The sequence below is a fragment of the Brassica napus genome, chromosome C4 (assembly GCF_020379485.1).
Source record: "Brassica napus cultivar Da-Ae chromosome C4, Da-Ae, whole genome shotgun sequence".
NCBI lineage: Eukaryota > Viridiplantae > Streptophyta > Magnoliopsida > Brassicales > Brassicaceae > Brassica > Brassica napus.
Window position 1 is genome coordinate 667,276 of NC_063447.1, and position 25,286 is coordinate 692,561.

The following is a 25,286-nucleotide window of genomic DNA, read 5'->3' on the forward strand; positions in this document are numbered from 1 at the left end:
AGTGGACTGAGTTGTCTACGGCTAAAGCTGAGGGAAGCTCTAAAAAGAGGAAGAGTGTGGACGTTTCTCACTCTGCAAGCTCTAAAGCAATTGATGTAGACTCTGGTGATGAAGCAACAACTCGTCCCCCTGGAGTTAAGGCATCAAAATCTCGTTCTAAGAAGCCAATTGGTGATGCAAAGGACTACGATGAGTTTCAGTCAATGTGGTCTATGAAGAAGGAGGATTTGACTATAAAGAAGGAGCTGTCTAAGATCAAGCTTCTGGAGACTCTCATTGGTAGAGAAGGACCACTCGCGGATTATGAAGAAACTTTGAAGAAGAAACTCATTAATGAGTTAGGGTATAATTAAAATAAGTCTCTGTTTGTCTTGCTTGTGTTGATTGTCTTGCTTGTCTTGCTTGTGTTGCTTAATTAAAATAAATCATGTATGCCTCTGTTTCTATTCTCTTAGTAATTTTAATCATGTATGCCTCTGTTTCTATTTAATGAGTTAAATGTTCTATAGAATGTTTACTGATTGTTGTAATGAACTTGTGTCCTACTGCAGGTGACTTGTCTAGTCTTGTAGTCTTGTGAAGTCACGGACAGTGTTGTGAAGTCACGGAGGAGGCTTCTTGTGTAGCCTTGTGAAGTCACGGACAGTAACGAGTGGAGGAGGCTTCTTGTGAAGTCACATACATGTGTAGTGTCTTGTTTGTGTAGTGTCTTGTTTGTATGCATATGTCACAGACATGTGTAGTGTCTTGTTTGTATGCATATGTCACGGACATGCTTCTCATTGTTTATCTCTTTTGTAACTCACTTGTATAAATTAGTCACGCTTCTCATTGTTATAACAAACACAAGACCATCTCCTTTCTTCTGATTGTTATACAAACACAAGACCATCTCCTCTCTCATTCTCACCAAACCATCTCCTCTCTCATTCTCACCAAACCATCTCCTCTCAGTGTTTCTTCACGAGTTCTCACCAAACCAAAATCACTAATCATATGGCTTCATCTTCTTCTCAAAACCTTTTAGATGAAGCTTTTGATGAAATCTTTGATCAACGTTTTGATCAAGCCTTCGAAAAACTTGTCATTGGTGGTGATGAAGATGTACGAGGTAGAAAAAGAAAAAAATGACTTTATATCGAAAGAAATTGGGAAGAAGGCAATGAACGTTTATGGAATGATTATTTCAGTGAAACGCCAACGTATCCTGGAAATTATTTTCGACGACGTTTTCGAATGAACAAGCCATTGTTCATGCACATTGTTGATCGACTCTCGAACGAAGTTAACTTCTTTCGCCAAAAGAGAGATGGTCTTGGAAGGCTTGGTCTCTCAACACTCCAAAAGTGTACAGCAGCTATCCGTGTCTTGGCATATGGTACTGCGGCGGATGCGGTCGACGAATACCTCCGCCTCGGTGAAACGACAACTCGGTCATGTGTGGAGAATTTTGTGGAGGGAATAATTTATTTGTTCGGAGATGAATACCTACGAAGACCAACACCGGATGATCTTCGACGTATACTTGATATAGGAGAGTATCGTGGATTTCCCAGGATGATAGGAAGCATCGATTGTATTCATTGGGAGTGGAAGAATTGTCCCACCGCTTGGAAAGGACAATATTCTCGTGGTTCGGGCAAACCAACAATCGTATGAGAGGCGGTTGCTTCATATGATCTCTGGATATGGCATGCGTTTTTCGGACCTCCAGGTACCTTAAATGATATCAATGTTCTTGATCGCTCCCCTGTTTTTGATGACATAATAAAGGGTCAAGCTCCGCAAGCTACCTTCTCGGTTAATGGAAGAGAGTATCATATGGCTTACTATCTCACCGATGGTATTTATCCGAAATGGGCAACTTTTATCCAATCTATTTCAATACCACAAGGACCGAAAGCGGTTTTATTTGCTCAACATCAAGAAGCTGTCCGAAAAGATGTCGAGCGTGCTTTTGGAGTCTTGCAAGCTCGCTTTGTCATCGTTAAAAATCCAGCACTTTTTTGGGATAAAGTCAAAAATTGGTAAGATTATGAGGGCATGTATCATACTCCATAATATGATAGTAGAGGACGAACGAGATGAATACAGTCAATTTGATCTTTCTGATTTCCAACACGGAGAAGACAATGGAAGTTTACATGTCGATCTCACGTATTCTACAGATATCCCTACAAATATCGCCAATATGATGGGTGTTCGAACTAGACTTTGTGATCGACAAATGCATGAACAACTGAAATGTGATTTGGTTGAACATGTGTGGCGTAGATTTGGAGGTGATGAAAATAACCAATGAGTTCACACGTTTTTTTCAAATTTATCTTCTTTATTGATCTAATCTTTATTTTAATGTGTTTTTAAAATCTATGTTTAAAATATTATCTTTTATTATGTCTGATGTAATAAATAAATTTTATCAAAAAATTAATATTTTTATTTTCTTAAGCACTCCATAATAAGCACCTTGCATTGGAGGATTAATCCATACAAGTTTCTTAATGAAATGCTTAAATCCTACTTAATAATAAAAAAGTGATTAAGCACCCCTAATGGGGTGCCCTGGTTAATGCTGCTCTAAGAGTTACATTAGAAACGGAACGAAAAAAATACTAATAATTGTTATGCAAATGATATACAACATAGAATAGAAATAAAACATTACAGAGAGCATAAGGCTCATTTCGATCAATTATTGGTACATAACTATCAATAACAGCACACACATACATCATGGCAATACTTTCAGATTTTCTTTGACGCCAATTTTCGGTACATCTCGTCGACTTGTGCCTGTATAATGGAACTTTAGTGGACTGAACTAGTCTATGAATTTTGTCTACAAAAATTAAGGTGAAACAAAGATAATTGGAAACCTGATAATACTTGAGAAGATTGTTCCTCTTATTCTTGAGCGTCGCAGTCACCAAGTCTCTCTCTAAGTCGAAAGATTTTATCTCCACCTTCACTGCTTTGATGTACTCAAACCTTTTTAGCTGTAGTATTTTATTTGTTCAAATCCACGACTAAGTAATGTTAGTATCTATTTATTTTAATGGAAGAATTTTGATGGAGACAAAAGATCAAAAGAATTTAAACAAACCTTGTTCTTCTCTGCCGTGGACTTCAGTTCTAAAATGATGTGTTCTTGCAACTCCGTGAGAGAACATAGTTCTTCGAATGGTTTATTTAAACCGAGATCTTTAGCCCACCGGTTCACGACTTCAGGGTTTGGAACAATCACCGCGACAAGCATTGATTTGAAGCTGTCTCCATAAACCCATATCTACGAAAACAAACAGACATCAACTAGATGAAAACCGAGGATAAAGAAACCCTAAAATGGCACGCTTGCTTGCTTCACAAGAAATCATGATCCAGAGTTGAGAAACTTACATCTTGGACAACAGAGTTTTGACCGTAGATGTTTTCCAAGTTCTCAAGAGCAACGTACTCTCCTTGAGAAAGTTTGATCAAATTCTTTTTACGATCAATTATCTTGAGCACCCCATTTGGTTGAATCTCACCTATATCTCCTGTTAAATAAAAAAAAGATCAACACACACATCAAGACCAATCAAGAAACAAGAACCAGAGCATTCTAGTTTCTCTTTCAATCATTCACATACCTGTATGGAACCATCCGTCTTTCAAGACTTCATCAGTAAGTTTAGGGTTCTTGTAATATCCAGAAAATAAACATTTTCCTCTTATACAGATCTCGCCTGCTGGATTTTCACCGAGTGGGTCGTAGCCCATTTCAGCCACCTCCTCAAGCCTTATCTCGTTGTAAACCGCCGGTATACCGACTGTCCCTAACATACACATCTCATCCGGTATACACATAGCAGTTCCTCCAAGCGTCTCCGTCAGACCTAATCCAAACAACCACATCAGCATTTACTTTCCTTGGCATGCAAGAAACCTAGAATGCATAGGCATGTAATATATATACCGTAGCCTTGGAGGACAAAGCAACAACAAGTAACTCTTAAGAACTCTTCAATCTCAGGGCTCAGAGGTGCTCCTCCAGATATTAGCAACCGGATTCGACCTCCCAATTTGTCTCTAATCTATAATAAAATTCCAAAACCGCGGAAAGTATATGTAATGACCAAAAACAAAAAAAAAATAACCAATATTTGGACTGTCTTTAACCTTTCTGAAAGCAATTAAATCAGCCATGGGTGAAGCTTTGCTATGCGAGTATCCACGATTCAACCATGAAAGCTTGCTGCATAATCATTTAGTTTTGTAATGCTACATCATTAAAGAACAGAGAAGAAATAAAAAAACAGAGAAAGTAACGTTGAAGTTGCTTACTGTTTGTAGAGAGCATTGAAGATAAATCTCCTTCTAGGGTTAAGTTCCTGAAGAGCCTTTTGAATACCCTCGTGAATTCTCTCGAACACTCTTGGAACTCCAGCTAGATAAGTTGGTTTCAATTCTTGAATGTCATCACGTAACACATTCAAATCCTACACAAAACACATCAACATATATACTCAATTATTCATTTGCTCCATAATTTGATGAATGTTTGTGTGCCTTAAGAGATTTAACTACATACTCCATGGTAATAGCCAACGGAAGCCCCTTTGCGAAAGAAGTATTCCTCATTCATACGGTCAAGAATATGAGCCAGCGGCAAGAAGGAGAGATACACATCTTCATGTGTCATCTGCTTGTATTCAAGCCACACAAAAAAAACAAAGAAATATGTCAAAACTAAACAAAAGATTAAGCAAAGGGACGACGTTTAATGGTAAATAATAAAATTTCAGCTTCTTCACATGGCGTGGGATTAATTTAGGTTTATGTTTAGGTTTAATAACCTCCCATTGTTTAGAAACGAATATAATCTACCATAAACGTACGTGCGTTAACTTTTTTTTTGTTAAAGATGATTCTTTTGTTACCTTGTCTTCGAACTGGTCCATGAAGAGATCCACCCCAACAACGAAAGTCGCCACCGCTTCGTGAGTCAAAACCACACCTTTAGGGTCACCACTCGTGCCGCTTGTGTACATTATGGTGCATGTGTTAAATGGTTTAGGTGGACTAATCTCTTCCGGTTTCTCACGTCCCTGGTCAAAGATCAAATAGTCAACAAATATATTTTAATATGTACTTTGTGAACTCTTTTTTTTTGGTCAATAGGCACCTAACTCATTTAATTCCATGCATATACAGTTATACACAATCCCAAAAAAAAAACAAATGCCGTCATATTTGGTTTAGCATGTGCATGTCATTAAATACCTCAAAGAATGGTCCGACCATAATGTAATTATAACGTAAAGATATACTATTACTATTCAGTTACAAAAAAGATATAAGATTACTATTATTAAGAAATTAAGAGAGGCCAACCATATGAAGAAAATCGAGCCAAGAGTACGTTTTGACTCCAATTTCTGAAGCCTTGATGCTATCTTCTTTGCTCACATTAGTGAAGGAAACTATAGCTTTTAGCCGTTTAGAACATATGGAATCTGGCTCAAGAAGCTAAATTTCAATAACATAAGAATAACAAAAAGTTTATTATTCAAATAGATCTATATTTTTAAATGTATATTTAACTATTATTAAATTTATTTCAAAAAGCCTAACCCCTTTAATCTTGGTGTCTTGGACGAATACAAAATCGATTTCCGCGTGATCAACGATATAATCCACGGCTCCAGAACCTTAAGAACAAATGTTTTTGTTTGAGTCACGTGTATTAGGACCAAATCGCAAAATTTTGTATGGCCACAAGAAAGCAGAATTTAACCTACCCAATGTGTCATATAGAGGTACACAGATTAGAGTGTGAGCTGCACAAGCCTAAATATTTTTACAAAGTTGGATATATGTTTATGGGGTAAGAGCTTTTGATATATACAAAATATGAGATTTAAAAAAAAAAATTGAGAGAGATGGACCTCCATTGCTATGATCCACTGAGGACAATTAATTCCATAGACTCCCACTCGACACCCCTACATATATGCATAAACCAAATTATTTCAATACATAAATTAGATATATATTTAATAATATATTTACAGGCTCAGCTCCGAGAGCACGTAATGCAGAGCCAATCTGCAGAACTTCTTCATATGCTTCCTTGTACGTTTTCCACACATACGGTCCAACCTAATTGATCCGTAAACATATACGTATAAAACAGTGTGTACACATAACTTTTTTATCAAGTATTTCGTTGTAGTATATATTTTTAAAAATCACCTTCTTATCTACGATTGGACGCCATCCAAGCATCTTGTTGCCAGGGAATTTCTCCACAGATTTACTAACAAAACCCAAAAGAAATTTATTAACAATAATTATACACAAAAGGTGATAATTAATTATCTTATGAGAAAATATAAATTTACGACATACCAGAATATGTCCCAAGCAGTGGTGATATCAGAATCTATTGGAGGAAACCCTTTTTCCGACAAAAGATTCCGGTACACCGGACCTACTGACGGCTTCCCGTTTTCCCCTTTGACTCCTTCTTCCACCTTTGCCGCGAAAGACTTCATTCTCTGAAGACAAATTCTAGAAGCTATTTACTTGATGTAAAAGAAATGGAATAGACAGAAGAACCATAAGTGTTTCAAAAAAAAAAAAAGAGACAGAAGAACCATAAAGATACGATATGATGGATCCAACCGGCGTACGTAAAATATGAAAATATAACACTGCCCTAATCGATGAATGGTACAAAATGTGAAAAAAGAATTAAAAAAAAAACACTAAGGAAATAATTTGGTTACAAAATGAAGGAATATGTTTCTAAAAAAAAAAAAAAAAAGAGCGAGGTTATCATATTTTGCATCTACCCTATTAAAAGAGGAGTACAAATATAAAATATACCTAAATTTTCCAACTTATTTACCATGGCATGCTACTAGAGTTATTAATTAACCTATTTTTTTAAGATTCTATGTCTTTTTCTGTTTAATTAATATAATTTCTAATTTGAGCTTTAACTAATAAAAGCAACATTAATTTAAAAAATCAATCTCGCTAGCTAATCAATTAAATAGGGTCCAAAACACTTCCTATAATCTAGCTAGCTAATAAATATTGTCTATAAATGAAATCATCTACAATTTAATAATTATATAAAATTATTTCTTCATCATCTTTTATCCTTGATATTTCTATATAATTGGAATACATATAAACGATGTAGATTTATTAATGCTATATTATTAATAGTTAATTAATAAAAATGATAAAACAACTATAAGGCCACCTAAATCAATTTAAGTATTTATTTACTAAATTTAGAACACAATATTTTTTAAAGATATATAGTTATAATTTTCATTATTCATTAGTAATAACTGAAAAACCACATAAAAAGAATCATTTATATAATATATTAATAAACATATATTGAAATGTAAATATATTATTTTATGCATACTTTTATATAAAATAACCCAATATAAGTGTTGAAGAGTATAAAATTATGATCAGTAAAAAATGAAAATACATTTGTGCGGATGTTGGGGTAAAATTCTAAAAATGAGTGATAAAATCGACAGCTCAAAAATAAAATATAATTAGTCAATATAAACTATAAAATTATTATGTTTTTGAAATGTCATCTTAAACAATTATTAAATATAGATAAAGTTTTAAAATTTATATTAATATTTGTTTAAATAAAACTAAACATCCCTGCGGATCAAACTCTAGTTTTGTATTATTATAATCGTTGTTCGAAAACAGATATAAAAGTTTCACATATTATAATAATTGTTAGAGTGTGTATTTAATGTCACCAGTTCGGTCCACCTAACAATACCGACTACAAACCCAGAGTTGATGCAGCTGTCTTAAACACTCTCTTTAAATTTGACACTAATTTGGTTTCTATATTTTGTGATTTGATAAAGAGTTGTATCAACTATATATATATATATATATATATTTTAAGACAAAAAAATAATTAGATTACATGCACTTAGTTTCAAAGGAAGTACGAGTAGTTTCACTAATTTATTTGAACTAAAATTATAACTAAACTAATTCACTAAGTCATGCCCTAAACGGGAGAGCATGGATAACCTGGCTTCATTCTCTTTATCCTTCTTTTCACTATCTTCTTTAATTAATGAGTATGAAGAAGCTCTAGAGAAAAAAATCAATAAGTATGAAAGTGATGTAGTTGTAACGATCTCCAACCAATGTATGAACTTTCATACTTAAAACACTTAAAATCTTCCATTTTCTTTTATTAATATCAGGGTAAACATAGAAATATTTTAGTCTATCTCTCCCCTTCCAACGTTCAATAATAGAATATAAAAGAAACCATCAAAAAACATTGAGATCTTTTTTTTTTGGGCAAACAATTTATTACTTCAAAGAGTCTAATACAAAGATAGAGATACTAATAGAAAAGGGAATAAACAGAACAAAAAAAATAACTAATAGAAAAGCAAAGGTTAAGCAACCGACCTTAGCTTAGTTGGTACAACAAAGGACTGTAGTAATGTACATATACGTCGCTGGTTCAGGCAGGTCGGATTGTGTTCTTCCCCAGCTGGAAGCTTTGGTTTTAAAAAATGTAATTGTTTATGATTTTTAGAAATGATCAGAGAGAAAGTAGAATAAGTTGAGGAGCTGAGAAATGGTTGTTGGTTTATATAATAATATTGGAGTTGGTAAATACAGGCGAGGCCAGTATCTTTCATTTCAATGTTTTTATTATCAGTCTTCAATTTCAAATGTGTAGATAATAAAAGAAGAGAAAAAGTGAACCAAAACAAAATTGACTGATCCAACCAATAGATTTCATTAATTAATTATTGTCCTATATACCTATGGTGTTGTCTGCCGAAAGTTGATTTTTCCATAAATTTTCAACTACTGTTTTCCATTAATTGACATTACGTCTTTTATTTTTTTTATCGTCTATCCATATTCTCAGAAGAGGATCTCCATCTGTGAGGGTGTGATCTATATAGGAACACACTTCTTTATGAGTTTCTAAAGCATATCATCATGTGGAAATGGATAAAAACTGTAAGATACGTACGTCGAGTAATTGAGTCTCTTGCTACTTGTGCAGGATACGTCGAGTAATAGAATCTCTTACTACTTGTGCAACTTGCATTATACTCGTGAGAATCAATTTGCAAAAAACAGTGTTTTATAAAACGATTTTTTTTTTTTTGAAAAATGATAATTATAAAACGATTTGTTACGAAAGCTTTTTTGACATTTTCTCAAAGTAAAACGTCGTATGGTTCATTTCCTAAAGTTGGTTTGTATATACTATTGCATTTACCGTACGTCACGTGTTTACAATCCAGGCGCTTATGCAGGGTATAGTTTTATACAATACAATGATGACTTTGTAAAAAACAAACCATGCATGATCTCGATTCTCGATTACCAAGTCGAAACCGCTAGTTAATCGATCTATTCGGTATTAAAAGCCGCAAGGACCTTGACAAAGAAAACCACTGGTCTAGTATTATTTCGTTTTCTATATTTATAGATTTCAAAGATTGTGACAATTTTGGTCGTTTATCTTTTGAAAATGTTAATAGAGTATCAATCATGCGATATTTTTAGCTTTATAAGATTTTTTTTTTCTTGGTTCGTACATAATATCAATGCATTCACATTTATTTGCTCGGGTCTACATATTTAATAAAACACAACTGAAAAGTATCACCGAAATTTCTGATAGCTTTTAATATGGATGTTAGCATTTAAAAAAAACAAGTGAGCCAAGTCAAATCGTATAAGGTATATATAGGTAGATAAACCTTTTAAGAATATTAATTCTTATAAAATGTTTTCTGCGACCGATTTATTATTTAAAGTGAGTAAAGTATATTTTAAATTATATGTTATGAAAAAAAAAATTATATGTTATGAAGGGTTGAACTAGTTATAATAACTTGTATGCTTATCATTATTATGCCATGTATCGGTCAATTACAAACGATTAAATTTCAACTTTTTGTTTAATGGATTACGAAATAATTTTCAACTTTTTGGTTTGTCAACTCACTTTCTAATTATTGTTTGTTCCAACTACTAACTGTTTAATTTCAGCGCAGGTCAGGAAAAAAATCAATAAGACCGGCGGCCATTGTTTTGAAATCGGCAAATTGCTAATAGTCAATAGAGTCAAGGGACATTAGATTGTTTTTTCCCCCATAAACCTATATACATACTAACGGGTAGTAAATATTTTAGCTAGTTCTGTACGAGTAGAAAATATTTTAGATAGTTTATATGTCTAATATGAGTCCTCCACACATTTATTTTATTGACATGTGGAAATAAATTATTGTACTTTTTTTTTTGGTAGGAATAAATTATTGTACTTTGGAATTGGAAACTCTCGTTTATTTCCAAATAGAAGTAAGACATTAAGCCATTTTTAGCCCTGGCTCTAGGTTCTAAAATAGAAAAGTATTAAAACATGAGTGGATCCCACGTTATTTTAAAAACTTAATTTTTCCTCTTCTTACGCGAGTTTTGGAAAGTTTTTTGTTTGTTCAAGGACCTCACTACAAGTTGTGATCCGCGATTTGTTCTCTATTTTTTTTTATAAAAAAAAAAATCTTAAGAACCTAATCTAAAGAGCTTGGACGTTAATGATCTTTAAAACAAAACCTAATACCTAAAATCTAATAAGATTGTAGTATGTTTCAAGAAAAAAAAACCTAATAAGATAAAAAAAAAGGGTAACACATTAAATATCTCCAACCTTCAATGCAGACCATTAATATCAACAATAATAAAGAAATATAGGTCGATTTTTTTTTATATGTTGAATTAGATGAAATGTAACGCGTGGACAATAGAGGACCGTTCGCATTAATATGTGTCACAGACTCACGGTTGTATGGCTCAATGAACAACTGAGTTGCACGAATTGAAGCTCTTCTGCAATTTGCCAAATCCAAATTTCATAAATTGATGTTAAATTCAGTCATGTAGTAACCAATAAGAGAATAGTATCTAAAGAAGAGCCAGCTGTATACACAACTTCTAATTCATTCCAAGTCAGGCTTCCATACCTTCTAATTCACTCAGAGTCTCAGACTTCCATAATAAAACTCCTTCAGAGTCTAGCTTCCATCCTTTTTCTTGTTATCTTCAGATATCACATCTGTTATCTTATCTTATCTCCATCACCATCTTCAAACTAACTCATTTATGATCATAATACTGAGTTTTTAGTTTGAAACTTTTACTTGCTAAAGAAATTAATCAGCAAAACCTGTAATTTCAGCAGCTGCGCAGCTAAATTTTATAGTATATAGCTTATTAAACCACTATTCAACCACCTAACAAGGACTGTTTACCAAAAAACTTAATTACCCCTAGCATTTCCTAATTACCAAAACATCACAAAACAAGCAGTCTTCATATCTACAAGTGACATGATTTTTCCTAATTATATTAGGAGGATTAGTTAAACTAACCTTGCAATCTATCTACCACAACCAAAAGTCTTTGTTAACTTACATCTAGCTACCTTTCATTTTCAAAACAGAGCTTTTAGAGCTCATCAGTCTTTTTTTTTCTAACTTCAACTTCACATGAAAGAGCTTAGCGGTATCTCTGAACCATCCTTCTTCTTCTTCTGTTTTAAGTCTGCTTTTTGTCTCCGAAGCTCGAGAATCTTGAACTCAATAGCTTTCATATCTTGTTCAAGTTTTTGCCTTTTGCGAACTTCCTTTTTCATCTTTTTCGCATTACCTTTTAGTATATCCTCTGTATTCACTTGTTTTCTTGCGAGAGAGAACAACATGTTGATCCGTGATATAGGCGTTGTAACATCGAAACCATACTTCTCAAGCTCGGCAAAGCACTCTTTGAGTCCTTCAAGTGTGTTTTTGGGAGTGTGAGGATGCAGATTTTTCACTCTTTCTAATAAACTGGAAAAGTTCACCATCTCACCCACTGCCAACCCTTCACGGAACTCTTCTCTTGTCTCGAGCAACGGGATGAAATGAGGACTCTGCTTTGCTGTTTTAAAGACCTCCATTGATTCAAGCGCTTTCCAAATAGGTGAGCGTTTAGCAAAAGGCAGAACCATTGTTGTATCTTCACTTGCTCGAGTTTCATCATGGGCTAACTCTTCCAGATAGATCAACGCAAAAGCAACATAGTGAGAAAGTAAAAGAAAAAATGTTTCAAAGGATACATCTAATAAGCTACTGTAATGGAGCAATTTTATTTTTTAAAAATATCTTACTCGATTTATCAGAACTATTAGATGATTTTACTCCAAGAATCCAAGCAGAGAGGCTCTGATCATAATCATCGTCGAATATATTGTTACTTGTACCAGCGACCATAGCCTCTGAACCATCGCAAGCCTCAAGTATAAGTTACTTACTCATGTATAAGCTACTCAAATATATATGATAAGTATCTTACTCGATTTATCAGAACCATTAGATGATTTTACTCCAAGGATCCAAGCAGAGAGGTTTTGATCATAATCATCGTCACTTGTACCAGCGATCATAGCCTCTGAACCATTGCAAGACTCAAGTATAAGTTACTCAAATAAATGATTAGGGTAGGTAACAAACATAATACAACAATTAATATATGGATACACGCCAATATATATCGACATACCAGTCTTCTCAAGGTTTAAGTTGTGTGTTTTCTTTCTTTTCATTTTTCTTTTATGACTATTTTCTTTGCTGTATTGTTCTTCAGACACCTGCATCAAAAAAAAAAAAAAAAATCCTCAAAAGATAAATATAGGCTCAATAAACAAAAAAAAGTCCAAGAAATTAGACATGCAAAGAAGAAAACGATTACCTTGTTTTGAGATCGGACCCATTTAGAGCCGGTCCAGTCAAAATGAGGTCTCAGTTGCTTTTTCTCGAACTGGATCATGTCTGGTGGAGAATCGAAGTAAACCAAGAATTTACCATCTTCCATCTTCTTTGTGATGACACCTTTCCACCATCCATCGTTGTGATCAGCGTCCACCACCGATCCTTCCTCAAGAACCACACTCGGATCCTCAGGTGGAACCGGCCTTATGAATCTCTCTTCCACTGTTTCGGTGAAAGGAGTTGAACAGTCTTCTTCGAGCAGCGTGGTGTAACGGACTCTGAGCTTCTTGCGTCCTGATCTCGTAGGAGTTTCCTCCAGGATAGCTCTGTACCAAGCACCTATGAATCCTTCTTCTTCACAAGAGACTTCCACTTCACAGTCTTTGGCAATGGAGAACTTTTCATCTTCTTTATCTAGATTTTTCATAATTTCTCAGTCCGTTAATATGAAACTGAAACGAAAAAACACGAACCCACTTCTCTCTTGTTCTCATGAAACCTTAAAGACTAAGGAATAAAATGGAAATTTCTCGAAGTGCTTAGTGGAAGAAGACGTTCCTCACATGCTTTCATTGTCTGGAAGAGTTATTGTTTTGGCGCTTAAAATTATTTGTTGACCCAAACTAACTATTGGGTTGGGCCTTAAAGTAACGAGCTCCATGATATATATTTGAATAATATTAACAAAACACACCATTTCCTATTTTAAACTATATAATTCTTGACACAAAAAAACTATGTAATTCGATTTTAAAAAAATTCTATACCAGCAACAGCTTAACAATTGTATCATGTAACACTATAGTCTCTTTGTTCCCGAAAATAAATTTTCTATAGTATGCACGCTTATTAAAAATTTAATAAATGTTTATAATTTAATTTATTTTTTACTTTATTATACACTTTCCAATAACTTTCTACCAATGAAATTTAATCAATTCAAATATTCTCAATTAATATTTTTTAGAAATATAAAAAATTACCTTAACAATATAGAAAATTTATCTTTATGGAACAAGAAAAAAATCTAAAAAAATCTTAGTTTCATGAACGGAAAGAATAATAATTAGCAGCAACGTTTTTAAATTAATTTAAAGATAAACTAGCTTCACTCTTTTAGATTATCTCAAAATCAGCAAACATATTTTAAAAGTCACAAAATATTGATCCTAACCTCAATAACGTCATCAGTTAACTCTTGAAGAGATCAGTTTAAACTAAGCATCATCATCAACATAGATAAGATCAACAAAAGGTCTAGTTCCTGGTTAACTAACATGGTAAGCATAACCATAAGAGCTAAGCCAACATGGTTAACTCTATATTTGCATTTACTAAAACAGACGTTAGACTCCTCTTACCATGGAGCCGAGGCAGTCTCAAGAAACTCAAGTTCCACATCTTCCATCTTTTGCTCAAACCTTTCCCCACTTGCTTTCATTTCAACAACCCTCTTGTCAGCTGCCTCTTTCTCCCCTCTTGCAACCGCTTCTTGTCTCTGCAGCTCAAGCATTTTGCCTTTCAACACATCCATTTCTTCAGCTAACTTGCGGCTTCTCTTCTCGTCCTCGCCAACCTTCTTCTCAAGACACTGTTTCTCCTCTGCTATCTTCGCTTGCTCATCTTTGAGAGACATCATCTTGCGGATGCGAGACTGAGGTGCACCAATGTCGAAACCGTACTCCTCTAGTTCCACAAAAGAAGCACTGAGACTACAGAGAACGCTCAAGGAATCATGGGGTTTCAGACCTTTGACTTGTTCTAGAAAACCGTAAAAGGACACCGTCATGCCAACCGCTGACCACTCACGGTGATTAACATCTTCAGCTGCAAGCAGTGGGCTGAAGTGAGGGCGCTGTGGCATAGTTTTGTAACCCTCCTTCGCTTCAGGACTCTTCCAGTACGGTGACCTCTTTGCAAAAGGCAAAGCCATCAGCAGCGCTGGTGGTGGTGTTTCCTCAACATTAGCAGCAGAATTCATCATCATCACGTTTGGGGTTTGATGAGAGGAAGATGACGTCACCTCTGAATTGATTAAATAGCAGAAAATGATTTTAGTATATATTGAGAAAGAAACTGATCACATCTGAGTGTGTATTACCTTTGGTACGTCATGCCAAGCTTCATCTTCCCACACCTTCAAAGGTCTAACATCAGATTGACTAAAAAAGTGTTCCTCCTTTGTAGCCACCAAAAAAACCTTGTAGCGTTTTCCAGTCCGAACTTCCTTCACCAAGCCTTTGCGCCACACCGAACCATGAAAGGCCTCTACACGATCCATCAGAGTATACTTTTCTTCGACCGAGGAAGGAGGAGGCGGTTGGGGCCTAACGCGGCGAGGAACAACAGTTGTGTTTGGCCTTGCCTCATGGTTACAGTCCTTGACAATGAACTTCTTTTCACCGTCCACTTCAATCTCTTTGATCAACATCGCCGGGAACCACGCATCCTCCGCTTTATCTACTGAAGAACTAACTTCCACCATTCTCCCCGGACAAAACATTGTCTTCTTATCCACTTCCTTCAAAGTTAACAAACACAGATAAATTAAAAAGTCAAAACCTTTGTTAAGTGAGTGAGACACATACAACGCAATAAAGGTTCGACCTTTAAGTACTATTCAACTCACAAAACATTAAAAAGACAACAAGAACCTCGTACCTTGAGATCTGGTCGGACCCATTTGGGGTCGGTCCAGACAACATGAGCCCTGAGATTTGTCTTCTCGAACACGATAATGTCCGGCGGTGAATCGAAGCAGACCAAGAAGTTACTATCCTCTAACTTCTTGTTTATAATGACACCAGTCCACCACCCATCTCTGAGGTAAGCGTCGACCACGGTCCCTTCCTCCAAAACAACGTCCATGTACTCTTCCTCAGGCGGAACAGGTCGGAGGAGACTCTGTTGGACGGCTTCGGTAAGAGGAGACGAACCGTCGTCGGTTAGTAAAGTCTTGTAGCGGACGGAAACCTTCTTGCGACCTGACATGGTTGTGTTTTCCTCGAGAAGAGCTCTAAAGTAAGCTCCTTTGAGACCTTCCTCTTGAGAAGACACTTCTACCTCACTCCCTTTCACCATCTCTGTACCCATTGCTCTCTGCTCTTGTAAAAGAAAAACCCTTAGAAGAATCAAACAGAGGAAACCCTAAAGATCTACAAACAGAGGAAAAGCTCATTCACTGAGTCTGCAACAGATTGTGAGTGGAAAGATAAAATCAAATTTTTCATTTTTCATTTTTCTTTGGCGCGATAAAATTTCCAAAAAAGGAAAAGATCTATTGGGCTTTAAATAATGAGGCCCACGACTTATACAACACCTGGCCTGCTAATCGTAATTAGCTGCCTGAAATTGAAAGGATAGGATTAATTAGCTAATTACAAGTTTCTAATTAGATTTTTGAATAATTTTTATATTTTAAGTATTTTTTATTCAGGTTTTTTTATGCGATTTCAGACATTGGTTATAATCTGATCCGAACCGAACCCAGAAGAAACCAAACTGAATCTGACCCAAAAATTAATAAAACCTGAATGGGATTTATGAGAATAATGCCGAAAATCCGAATCAACCGGACTAAACCCGACGGGACCTATGCCTAATGTATAAAGTAAAGACACTTTTTAACTGAAAAGCATTGAATAAACCGAAATAAAACGAAACCAAAACCGAAACTCCCACCCTAGATCCATCCATCCGCCAACACGTTGAAAAAAGGTAATGGGCCTCTGGGTGACCCAGACTGGGTCCATATAACTCTTTGGGTTTCTTTTTGGTATCGCTCAACTAATAATTAATTTAGTTTAGTTTGGGAAAAGCTCTTCTGCGTTTATTACGATTCTCCTCGGGACATGATCCAGTTCGACAGACAGCAACTGGGACCTCATTTTGATTGGACCGGCTCTAAATGGGTCAGATCTCAGAACAAGGCATCGTTTTTCTTCTTTTGCATGTCAAAGGTTTTGTACTTCTTTTTTGTTGAACGAGAGACAGGCAAGTGAGACAGAGAGGCTAGCAACTCCGTACGGTCTGCTCAGAATAGGATAATAACAAAGAAAGAGGAAGAGTTGATAACGGAAAACCGGGAAATTGTATAAAGCATTGCTACAGTATTTTGATACAACAAATTGTCTTGAAATGAAACTATCATTACACTCTTATTCTCAAACATATCCCCATATCTTTGAGCTTCTAAATAAATAAAGGAAACAACAAGGCAGTAGATATTGAGAAAGCAAGAAAGAAAAGAATCAGATGAAGTGGATGTTGTTGCAATTTGATGAAACTATGGGGAGAGCTAACAAATTAGCTCGCAAGAACATGCTGTTGTCTGCGTCAATACCAACTCTCACGGTTTCAAGACATTCCAAGTTTCCCAAGAAATGTCTCATTTGTTTCAGCTCTTGAAAAGAACCTCCATACTCTACAATCTCTAGCACTTTCACTGGACATGTCCATAAACAAGATATTACCTTACTCTTCTTCTTCTTCATCTTCTTCTTGTGTTTGTTATAAGGAGTGCAAGCGCATGCATCTCCGCATTTATCTGTGACTCTGTGCACAAGACCCTGAAAAAACACCAATCTTGAGAATGTATAAACAAGAAGGAGACGAGAGAAGATCAAAAAAATTACCTTAAAGACTAAAGTGCGTAGATTTGGACAACTCTTAAGCAAAAATGGCATTGCTTGCCAACCTTTCTTCTTGTTGCTCTCAATAGATAAGTTAAGGAGGTTTTTGAACACCGGCATAGATTTACAGCAGAAATGAAACGCCTATAATGAAGCATATATACAAGGTGAGAGACCAATCCATGGTAGGTAGGTAGCAGTTACATACATACCTCAAGTGAATCAGGAGACAAGTGAAGGGTTGTAATGTTGCTTATACCTGCAGCTAGGTTTGTAACATCACCATATATAGGCTTGTGATGGTCCCATAACTTGAGATTGAGTCTAACTTGGAGAAGCGAATCCAAATCAAGAAAGCGATAATCCATAAAGACATGACTAGAATAGTCAAGGTAGACAAGAGACGGTGCTTTAACATAAGTTAGATCATGTAACTCGTGAAAAGAGTGTAGGTTATTAGGACCACCATAGGGCATATCGACAGAGAGCACAAGTCGCTTGATGGATGCACTTTTCACATGGGTTGTGCAACATGGAGGATAAGGATCAAGAGTATCAGCACCGATGTCAGTTATGAATAATTCTTCGAGGACAGGGCAGCCTTTGATGAGGCGGCGATAGTTGTTATAATCAAGGCCTCCAACGGTTAAGAGAGAAAGCGATTTGAGGGCAGGGAAGTACACACGGTCGACTTCAAGACAATATTCACGGGATAGAGTGAGCTTAACAAGTGTGTTGCTCGTTAACAACCTTCTCTCTAAATTAACTTCAATTCTGGTGCATTCCAAGTGTACCTCTTCCAAACAACCTTGTTCCTCCTCCAATGCACTCAAGATCCAACCGTAGATAGCAGGGGACCTAGTGAAACTGCCTCCTCGATGACTCAGAGAGAACTTCTTGATCGTCTTGGTGAGACAGTTTCTTAATGTCTTGTCTAGGAAATCTAAGAAGCGATCTGAAGAACCACTGACTGCTTCTTCGTTGGGATACACAACCATGGACTCATCAAAGCTAAGCGTGTCTACATGAGCCAGCAGATTATTATTATTATTCATCCTACTCCATCTCTTGGACAGAACCGATGTGGAAACAGCTACCTTTGTCGGAACTAATGACAGGATTTTCCCAAGAATCTCATCCGGCAAATCGCTGATTCGATCTCTACTACTACAACAACTCCTCATAACTCTTCTACCCTACGCACTAAAAAAAAAAGAACTTCGATTAAGGCCACAGAACTTTCAATAATAAATGTTTAGACTTAATTATTAAAAAAGAAACGATTGCCAGAGGAAATAAGGGAGATCGAAAAAGCTTTGAGCGTGAAGATGGGGGACGAGAGAGAGAGAGAGAGGACGCAGAGGCCCATTAGTTGATGAGATACAAAAAGAAACCCAAAGAGTTATATGGACCCAGAGGCCCATTACCCTTTTTCAATGTGTTGGCGGATGGATCCATCTCCGTTTTGGTTTCGGTTGTTTTTTTGACAAAAATGATCACTCTTCTCTTCAATACTGAACATTTCATCATTATACTCTAGAACTAGAAAAAAAGGATGACAGATTGTGACTTGAGTTGGGAAATAAATTTACTTTGTTATTGCATAAACACCTAAAAAACCATAATCTAAATCATAATCTAAAATCTCAAAAACTAAAAAACCATTATCTAAAATCTCATTTATAAAATAAAAACCATAGTCTAAAATCTCATAAACTAAAACCATAAACTAAAATCTCATAATCTTTTTTTTCTTTTTGTCACGGAAACTCTTATATTAAACTTAAATATCCAAAAAGGTTAAACAACTACAACCGGAAGTAAACTCGACGGCCAAACGATAATCGAAGATTACTACAACAATACGAGTGATAGAGGTGTTAAAGGGGTGAAGATACCCATAAAGATGCTTCACTTGAGATCCTGAAACTGATGTTCCGAAGAACATACTGAAGTCGGGATATGAACCGACAAAGAGGAGCCCTATTGAGAGGGTTTTGAAACGGTTGGCAGACACAAACACTGGTGATGACACACTCTCCTTTGCTTCAACGAAAAAAATAATTGTCTAGGAACAGTGGAGGCTGAGCTCGTCCCGAGTTCTCAATGGAACTTTGTCGAAGATATGGACTGATAGACGGCAAGAACAGGTGAGTGACTCCAGAAACATAGCTAAAAACCATAGAGAAAGGCCTCCTTTGCCTAGATTTAAATCTACTACTCATGAACTTGGGGCTAGGTGAACCCTGTACAACATCACAGCTTGGGGCTAGGTGAACCCTGTACGAGATGAGACGACAAACCGTGGACCGGCATGATGCTTCGGATGAGGAGCGATGTCTCAATTTTATAACATCCGACAAAGGGAAGCTCTTAGTGGGCCATGAATTAGTGGACTTTCGTAAAAGCCCTTCACAAACCCATAAATAGGCTAGGCCCAGCCAAAAACATATGTCGGGGAATCCATAAGCTAAAATCTCATAATCTAAAACCATAATCTAAAATCATAATCTCTATAAAATTAAACCATAATCTAAAATAAAACCATAATCTAAAATCTAAAATAAAACCATAATCTAAAATCATAAAGTTGTTATTGTATAATCTAAAATCTCATTTATAAAATCATAATCTAAAGTCAACAATGCTTAAATCTTGGCTACTTACTTGGATGATTTCATCAACGTTTGAGTTAGATAAATCTTGGCTACTTACTTGAATGATTTCATCAAGAATGCTTAAATCCAAATTGGCTGGGATAATACCAGCACCAATTCCTTGGATCAAATGTCGACCTACTAATATTATCATCAACAATGGTTCAACAATGCTAAAATCTCATTATCTTAGTTTTTCTTTTACAGGACTGAACATAGGCTGAAGATGAATTTTTCGAAGGGGGTTTAGACATTTTTTGGGAAAGTTGGAATGTCTTGAAACCGTGAGAGTTGGAATTGACGCAGACAACAGCATGTTCTTGCGAGCTAATTTGTTAACTCTTCCCATAGTTTCATCAAATTGCAACAACATCCAGTTCATCTGATTCTTTTCTTTCTCTTGGTTTCTCAATATCTACTGTGCCTTGTTGTTTCCTTTATTTATTTAGAAGCTCAAAGATATGGATATGTTTGAGAATAAGGAGTGTAATGATGTTTCATTTCAAGACAATTTGTTGTATCAGAATAGCAATGCTTTATACAATTTTCCGGTTTTCCGTTATCAAGTCTTCCTCTTTCTTTGTTATTATGCTATTCTCGGCAGACCGTACGGAGTTGCTAGCCTCTCTCACTTGGCTGTCTCTCGTTCAATTGGTGAAAAATGTTAGCCATTGCTTGTTTAATCTTGGTCTCTTTATTTGTGCCTGTGAGACTGATGCTTTATGTGATGTGTGATATCTGTTTTAGCTACAGTGGTCATATCTGCAGCCTCTAAGGGATGGATGGTTCCATTGCTGACTTACCTCAGGTTCTACCTTCGCTTAGTTACAGTTGATGTTTCTGAAAGTGCAGATCTTTAGTTGGAATAGCATTGTTTTTTGCTGCCTTATTTGTTGTATACGCTGGAATGACCATGCCTATATCGCATGAGGTAGGTATACGAGCATTTTGAACTACCAAACTGTACATGTGCTTAATATGTTACTTTTTATATCAAAATAAATCATGTGTTGTGACACATTGGATTATGAATTTTTTTGAAGGTTGATATAGAATAGCTGTTGAATTTTCTTTTTACTGAAAGGTTGATCCATGCCGGCATGTGACTGTGCAACTATGGCTAAGTACCATATAATTAATAGATTAATCATAATTTGACGAGATCAACTATCTCTTCCTTTCATGTGAATGTGATTTGGAGACACTTGAGTATTTGGATTAGAGGGAAAGTAAAAACATAAAAGTTCCCAAATCCAAAAGAGGATTTACTTCTGTATAAGAAATTGCAAATTACATAGACATGAAAATTTGGAATCAGTAGTATTGCACTTAGAGATCAGATGCTTTCAATTTTCTGGGGCGCTTATGAGCTGGTGAAGGAGTATCTGATCGTCTTCCAGGACCCTGTCGGATTCACCAAAACAATATTTGTTATTGAGGTTTAGACTCCAAATTGATATGAAAAGAAAGACCAGACTCTGTTCTGGATTTACCTTCCGCTTTGGTTCCTTCTTGATTGGTCTTTCAGCTGTGAACACAGACACACACACACACCTTGCAAGTTAGTGAGATGATTAAGTGGTCGATACAATTCTTAAACAAAGAAGATTAAGGAAGTGTACCTCCAAAACTGAATGGCTCAGATGCGAAAACACGATCCTGATCAATAAATACAAAGAGGATTAGAGATATATATCCAGATGAAACTGCAGTAAGAATTGGAGATTCAAGATATGATGCTGACCTTTGGAGTGTCTGGCATTGCGGCATATGTCCCTTCACGGTGTGATGAACCTTCTGATTCTTTATACTGTAGCTGAAATTACGTGACACATCAAAACCAGCCCATAATAGGATACAAGTTTGTGAATTTATGCGAGATAGGCTTTCTGTATTATATAGTTTACCTGCTTCTGAAGATTCAGCAGTGTTAGAATTTCTTTCCGTAATTCAAGATGCTCATCGCACACAGTTTTTGTAGGAACCTTTGGCTTTAAATTAACCTGTATAATAGAAAACTGTATAAACAAAAACTCCATTTTGAAAAAAAAATCAATCAAATAAACTCATCAGAACCTAGCTTGAGTGAGAGTGCCCTTTAAGGCATTAGTTAAATCTTATTCCTCAGTCCAAGGGAAAGATTAGCAACTGGTATATAAATAAATAGAAAAAGAGCTAAACAGAACAAGAAGCAGAAACAAACCCCGAGATCTTGCAGAGTCTGCTCAACGCGCTTGATCGTTCGAAGACCAACAGCAGAGCTTGCAGCTTGGACCATTTGTTCAAGTCCATAGGTTCTCAAGTATACATGAAGCTGAAAATATGACAAAAGGTGATCAATGGAAACCCAAATGAAAAATGAAAGAGGAGGAGAAGAACAAGAAACTCACCATGCGGAGAGAAGCAAGGGTAGAGGCATAATCAGCCATAGTTAGTGTTGATGGAGCCACGGCAGTTGCAGGAAGTTGAGAGTTGGAAGATGGAGACACACTACCGATATTCTCATTCGCAGGCACATCAGGCTCTGCCGCACGCTGAACATCCAGAAAGACCAATCGTTTAATAGACAATATGATGAGAATAGAGTTCTGATATGCGTCTAAGGTAAAAGGGTATCATCAATCATGGTAACCAAATTTCATCTATTGTTATTTAGTTTATACGAGTGAGCACGCTGGTTGTAAGAAAACACTTACACGCGCAGCCAAACGCATCTCTGTGATTCTCTTAGCCTCAGCAAGAATCTGTAGTTACGGAAGACGTGTAAGAGAAAGCAAACAACTATTTTGTACTTGCTTAGTGAAATGAAAGAGAAAAACCTCAGCATCTTTCTTCTCCTGGTGTCTACTCTGGGACAAGACCATTGACAATGCACGTTTGCGCTCTCTATCGCGTGTCATATCATAAGGCTCCTGGTTATGCCAATATATTAAAAACAGTATTTACAGAGATGTTCTCTCCATAAAACACGACAAGGATAGGTTGCTAAAATAAACTACAAATATATGAACATAAGAGTCCTTCTTAGTTCGCTAAGAAGAGATATAAAAGTGGAAGGTGACCTTTATAAGAGGATGGTTTGCCAACTCTGCTGGAGACTGAGCTCTAGCACGCAGCAGGGCCCGAGTTACTACAAAACAAGTTAAGTAAGAGAATTCTTAGTCCGAGTAACATAAAATAAAAACAGAGAAAACCAATGGAAGGACATGGTGTAAATGAACGGATAAAGTTTCAGACCATACCACTATAGTAACGATCCTTCAATTCCTCTACAGTCCGGGATAATGGAAAGCGATCAGCAATCACAGTGAAACGGAGATCAAACCTTTCACACAATTCAAACAACTGATCTGTCTCTTCCTTAGTCCACACCTACAAGTTGGGAGCACAATCAACAAAGTCGACATTATCCAGACTCCAGAGCAACCATGTACATAAAAGCATGAGCTTACACTTACAGGGTCCGTTAAATGGTTCTCATACTCATCGTCAGTGTATTTCAAGACATCAACTGACTGCATTTTCACCAAAAAAAAGAAGCGAATAAGAATCATAAAGGGACAGTAAAACTAACTCAAAACGAGACTGTAATAATAGAGACTCATCAAGGCAACATAATAAATACCTTGTTATATTTGGCAAAGGAATAGTCACCTGTTGGTGGAACATCATTTACCACTCTAACCTGTAAAGATATATATATATATACAAATGGCATTAGAAAGAATCAAATGCTCAACCTTTGTGTAATAAGTAAAGTTCCACAGAGAAGGAACTTACCCAATGGTAGAGCTGCAAATCATCTTTCCTAGCAGAGCTTTTGACGGGAAGCCACTGCCAAGCAACCTAAAAACAAACAAGGGTTCTTCTTACCATATCAACACTATCATCAAACCCACAATAATCATCTCAAAGAAAGATGATAAAGCTCTTAAATTTAACCTTCTCATCATGTGGAGGAGGTCGCTTTAAGTGGGTGACATCAATTGAAGGCATAAGAGGCGCAACGCCGCCGGTAAGCGCATAAACCTGAGATTCAACAAACACGACGAAAGTTAACAGCTTTAGAGACTATTTAATCCATTCCATGGGTTGTTGAGAGCATAAACCTCGCGAGAGATGCCATCGGGTTTTCGATGAGACTCCTTCTGGGGTCGAGATTTCTTCTCCTGGGTTAGAGACAGTGGAGTCTTCGGCAACCCGAGGATGTCCTTCGCGTCCGTACCTCCCATTCCGATTAGGGTTCCGAGTTTAACGGGTAGCTATCATCCACTCCAGAAACACTACGGTCTTCGATTCGATCGGGATCGATTCAGAATTTAGGGTTTCGACCACGAAGATTGGGGAATTGGGGATTTCGAGCGCGAAATGATGCTTAAACCTTTGGAGTCAGTTAGAGAGTTCTTTAGGCTTTTTAGCCTTTGTAACGACCTTAAACGGCATCGTTTCACGAGCTGGGCCTTTGCAGGTTACGTTGGGCCAGATGATGTAAAGAAAATTGTAAGCAAGCAAAAGACATATTGACATACGGAGCACAATATGAATTATTATAAATAATTTTGTTATAAAAATACTAATAAATGTATTAATACATCAATATCGTTGAAAAAAATTATATCATGTAATATACAAACTGTAGTTTACCAAATTCCAATATACAATTTTGGTAATTAGGAAAACAAAGTATTATATACAGGTTTCCTGACCATTTTGGTCAGGTTAACCAAAAAAGCTAGAAGGTTGTCCAACCATCATTGACCGGTACGAGAAAGGATTAGATCAGAAATTGTATCTTCTCCTCTCAATGTTTCTTGGTGAAGATGAACTCTTTTTTTTCTCTCCAACATCAAAACCATGTTGTAAGAAGAACCATACTGACTAGGGCTGGGCAAAAAACCTGGATCCAAAAAACCGAACCGAACCCGATCCGAAAAAGTAATATCAAACCCGAACCGAAATTGATTAAATATCCGAATGGGTTCAAAATTTTGGTATTTAGAGAACCGAAATCGAACCCGATCCAAACCGAAGTATTTCGGATACCCGATTATATCCGAAATTGATTTATATACCTATATATATTAATTATTTTTAGATTTAATATATATTAAGAACATCAAAATATATAAGATACTTTTAACTTATCCAAAATACTT

General features: G+C 36.1%; 5 protein-coding genes across 12 annotated transcripts; all 5 read right to left on the minus strand.

Moving 5' to 3' along the window:
• Positions 1 to 2,599: 2,599 nt before the first annotated feature.
• On the minus strand, positions 2,600 to 8,614 carry LOC106396257 (long chain acyl-CoA synthetase 1-like; the record flags this gene model as incomplete). Its single annotated transcript, NM_001315910.1, is given in 18 exon segments — positions 2,600 to 2,796; positions 2,880 to 2,999; positions 3,107 to 3,289; positions 3,400 to 3,539; positions 3,633 to 3,878; positions 3,959 to 4,076; positions 4,162 to 4,237; positions 4,327 to 4,481; positions 4,574 to 4,684; positions 4,923 to 5,090; positions 5,377 to 5,511; positions 5,617 to 5,693; positions 5,784 to 5,832; positions 5,931 to 5,987; positions 6,055 to 6,144; positions 6,238 to 6,301; positions 6,394 to 6,542; positions 8,473 to 8,614. Coding segments are annotated over 17 exon segments (1,983 nt in total). The 3' UTR covers positions 2,600 to 2,748.
• Positions 8,615 to 10,787: 2,173 nt separating this feature from the next.
• LOC106392414 (DUF724 domain-containing protein 6-like) lies at positions 10,788 to 13,432 on the minus strand. 2 transcript variants are annotated; one of them, XR_007322420.1, is made up of 6 exons: positions 12,823 to 13,432; positions 12,634 to 12,721; positions 12,427 to 12,522; positions 12,242 to 12,349; positions 11,058 to 12,123; positions 10,788 to 10,923 (listed from the first exon to the last, which is right to left on the minus strand). XR_007322420.1 is itself a non-coding variant. In XM_048754663.1 (5 exons), the coding sequence occupies exons 1-5, from the start codon at positions 13,267 to 13,269 to the stop codon at positions 11,579 to 11,581; spliced, it is 1,284 nt and encodes a 427-aa protein (XP_048610620.1). In that variant the 5' UTR covers positions 13,270 to 13,432; the 3' UTR covers positions 10,788 to 11,578. The 2 variants fall into 2 exon arrangements, 1 of the variants encoding a protein (XP_048610620.1); XM_048754663.1 differs by having other exon boundaries at positions 10,788 to 12,123.
• A 460-nt stretch (positions 13,433 to 13,892) lies between these two features.
• Positions 13,893 to 16,028, minus strand: LOC106395164 (DUF724 domain-containing protein 1). The gene is made up of 3 exons (XM_048754045.1): positions 15,504 to 16,028; positions 14,941 to 15,363; positions 13,893 to 14,907 (listed from the first exon to the last, which is right to left on the minus strand). Exons 1-3 carry the CDS (start codon positions 15,933 to 15,935, stop codon positions 14,200 to 14,202), a joined length of 1,563 nt encoding a protein of 520 aa, XP_048610002.1. The 5' UTR covers positions 15,936 to 16,028; the 3' UTR covers positions 13,893 to 14,199.
• Positions 16,029 to 16,913: 885 nt separating this feature from the next.
• LOC106396139 (F-box/LRR-repeat protein At1g48400-like) lies at positions 16,914 to 18,815 on the minus strand. Of its 4 annotated transcripts, XM_013836458.3 has the most exons (4): positions 18,571 to 18,762; positions 17,686 to 18,494; positions 17,477 to 17,617; positions 16,914 to 17,410 (listed from the first exon to the last, which is right to left on the minus strand). In XM_013836458.3, the coding sequence occupies exons 2-4, from the start codon at positions 18,469 to 18,471 to the stop codon at positions 17,093 to 17,095; spliced, it is 1,245 nt and encodes a 414-aa protein (XP_013691912.1). In that variant the 5' UTR covers positions 18,472 to 18,494; positions 18,571 to 18,762; the 3' UTR covers positions 16,914 to 17,092. The 4 variants fall into 4 exon arrangements, with proteins under 4 accessions (XP_013691912.1, XP_013691910.1, XP_022556096.1 ...); XM_013836456.3 differs by having other exon boundaries at positions 17,686 to 18,802; XM_022700375.2 differs by lacking the exon at positions 18,571 to 18,762 and having other exon boundaries at positions 17,733 to 17,973.
• A 2,468-nt stretch (positions 18,816 to 21,283) lies between these two features.
• On the minus strand, positions 21,284 to 24,538 carry LOC106396141 (SWR1-complex protein 4). Of its 4 annotated transcripts, none has more exons than XM_048754375.1 (16): positions 24,240 to 24,538; positions 24,073 to 24,159; positions 23,911 to 23,976; positions 23,756 to 23,815; positions 23,589 to 23,645; positions 23,373 to 23,502; positions 23,193 to 23,260; positions 22,950 to 23,042; positions 22,827 to 22,874; positions 22,521 to 22,664; positions 22,334 to 22,444; positions 22,038 to 22,133; positions 21,875 to 21,940; positions 21,753 to 21,789; positions 21,624 to 21,658; positions 21,284 to 21,534 (listed from the first exon to the last, which is right to left on the minus strand). In XM_048754375.1, exons 1-16 carry the CDS (start codon positions 24,360 to 24,362, stop codon positions 21,460 to 21,462), a joined length of 1,296 nt encoding a protein of 431 aa, XP_048610332.1. In that variant the 5' UTR covers positions 24,363 to 24,538; the 3' UTR covers positions 21,284 to 21,459. The 4 variants fall into 4 exon arrangements, with proteins under 4 accessions (XP_048610332.1, XP_013691917.1, XP_013691914.1 ...); XM_013836463.3 differs by having other exon boundaries at positions 23,583 to 23,645; XM_013836460.3 differs by having other exon boundaries at positions 21,875 to 21,946; positions 23,583 to 23,645.
• Between the last annotated feature and the right edge of the window lie 748 nt (positions 24,539 to 25,286).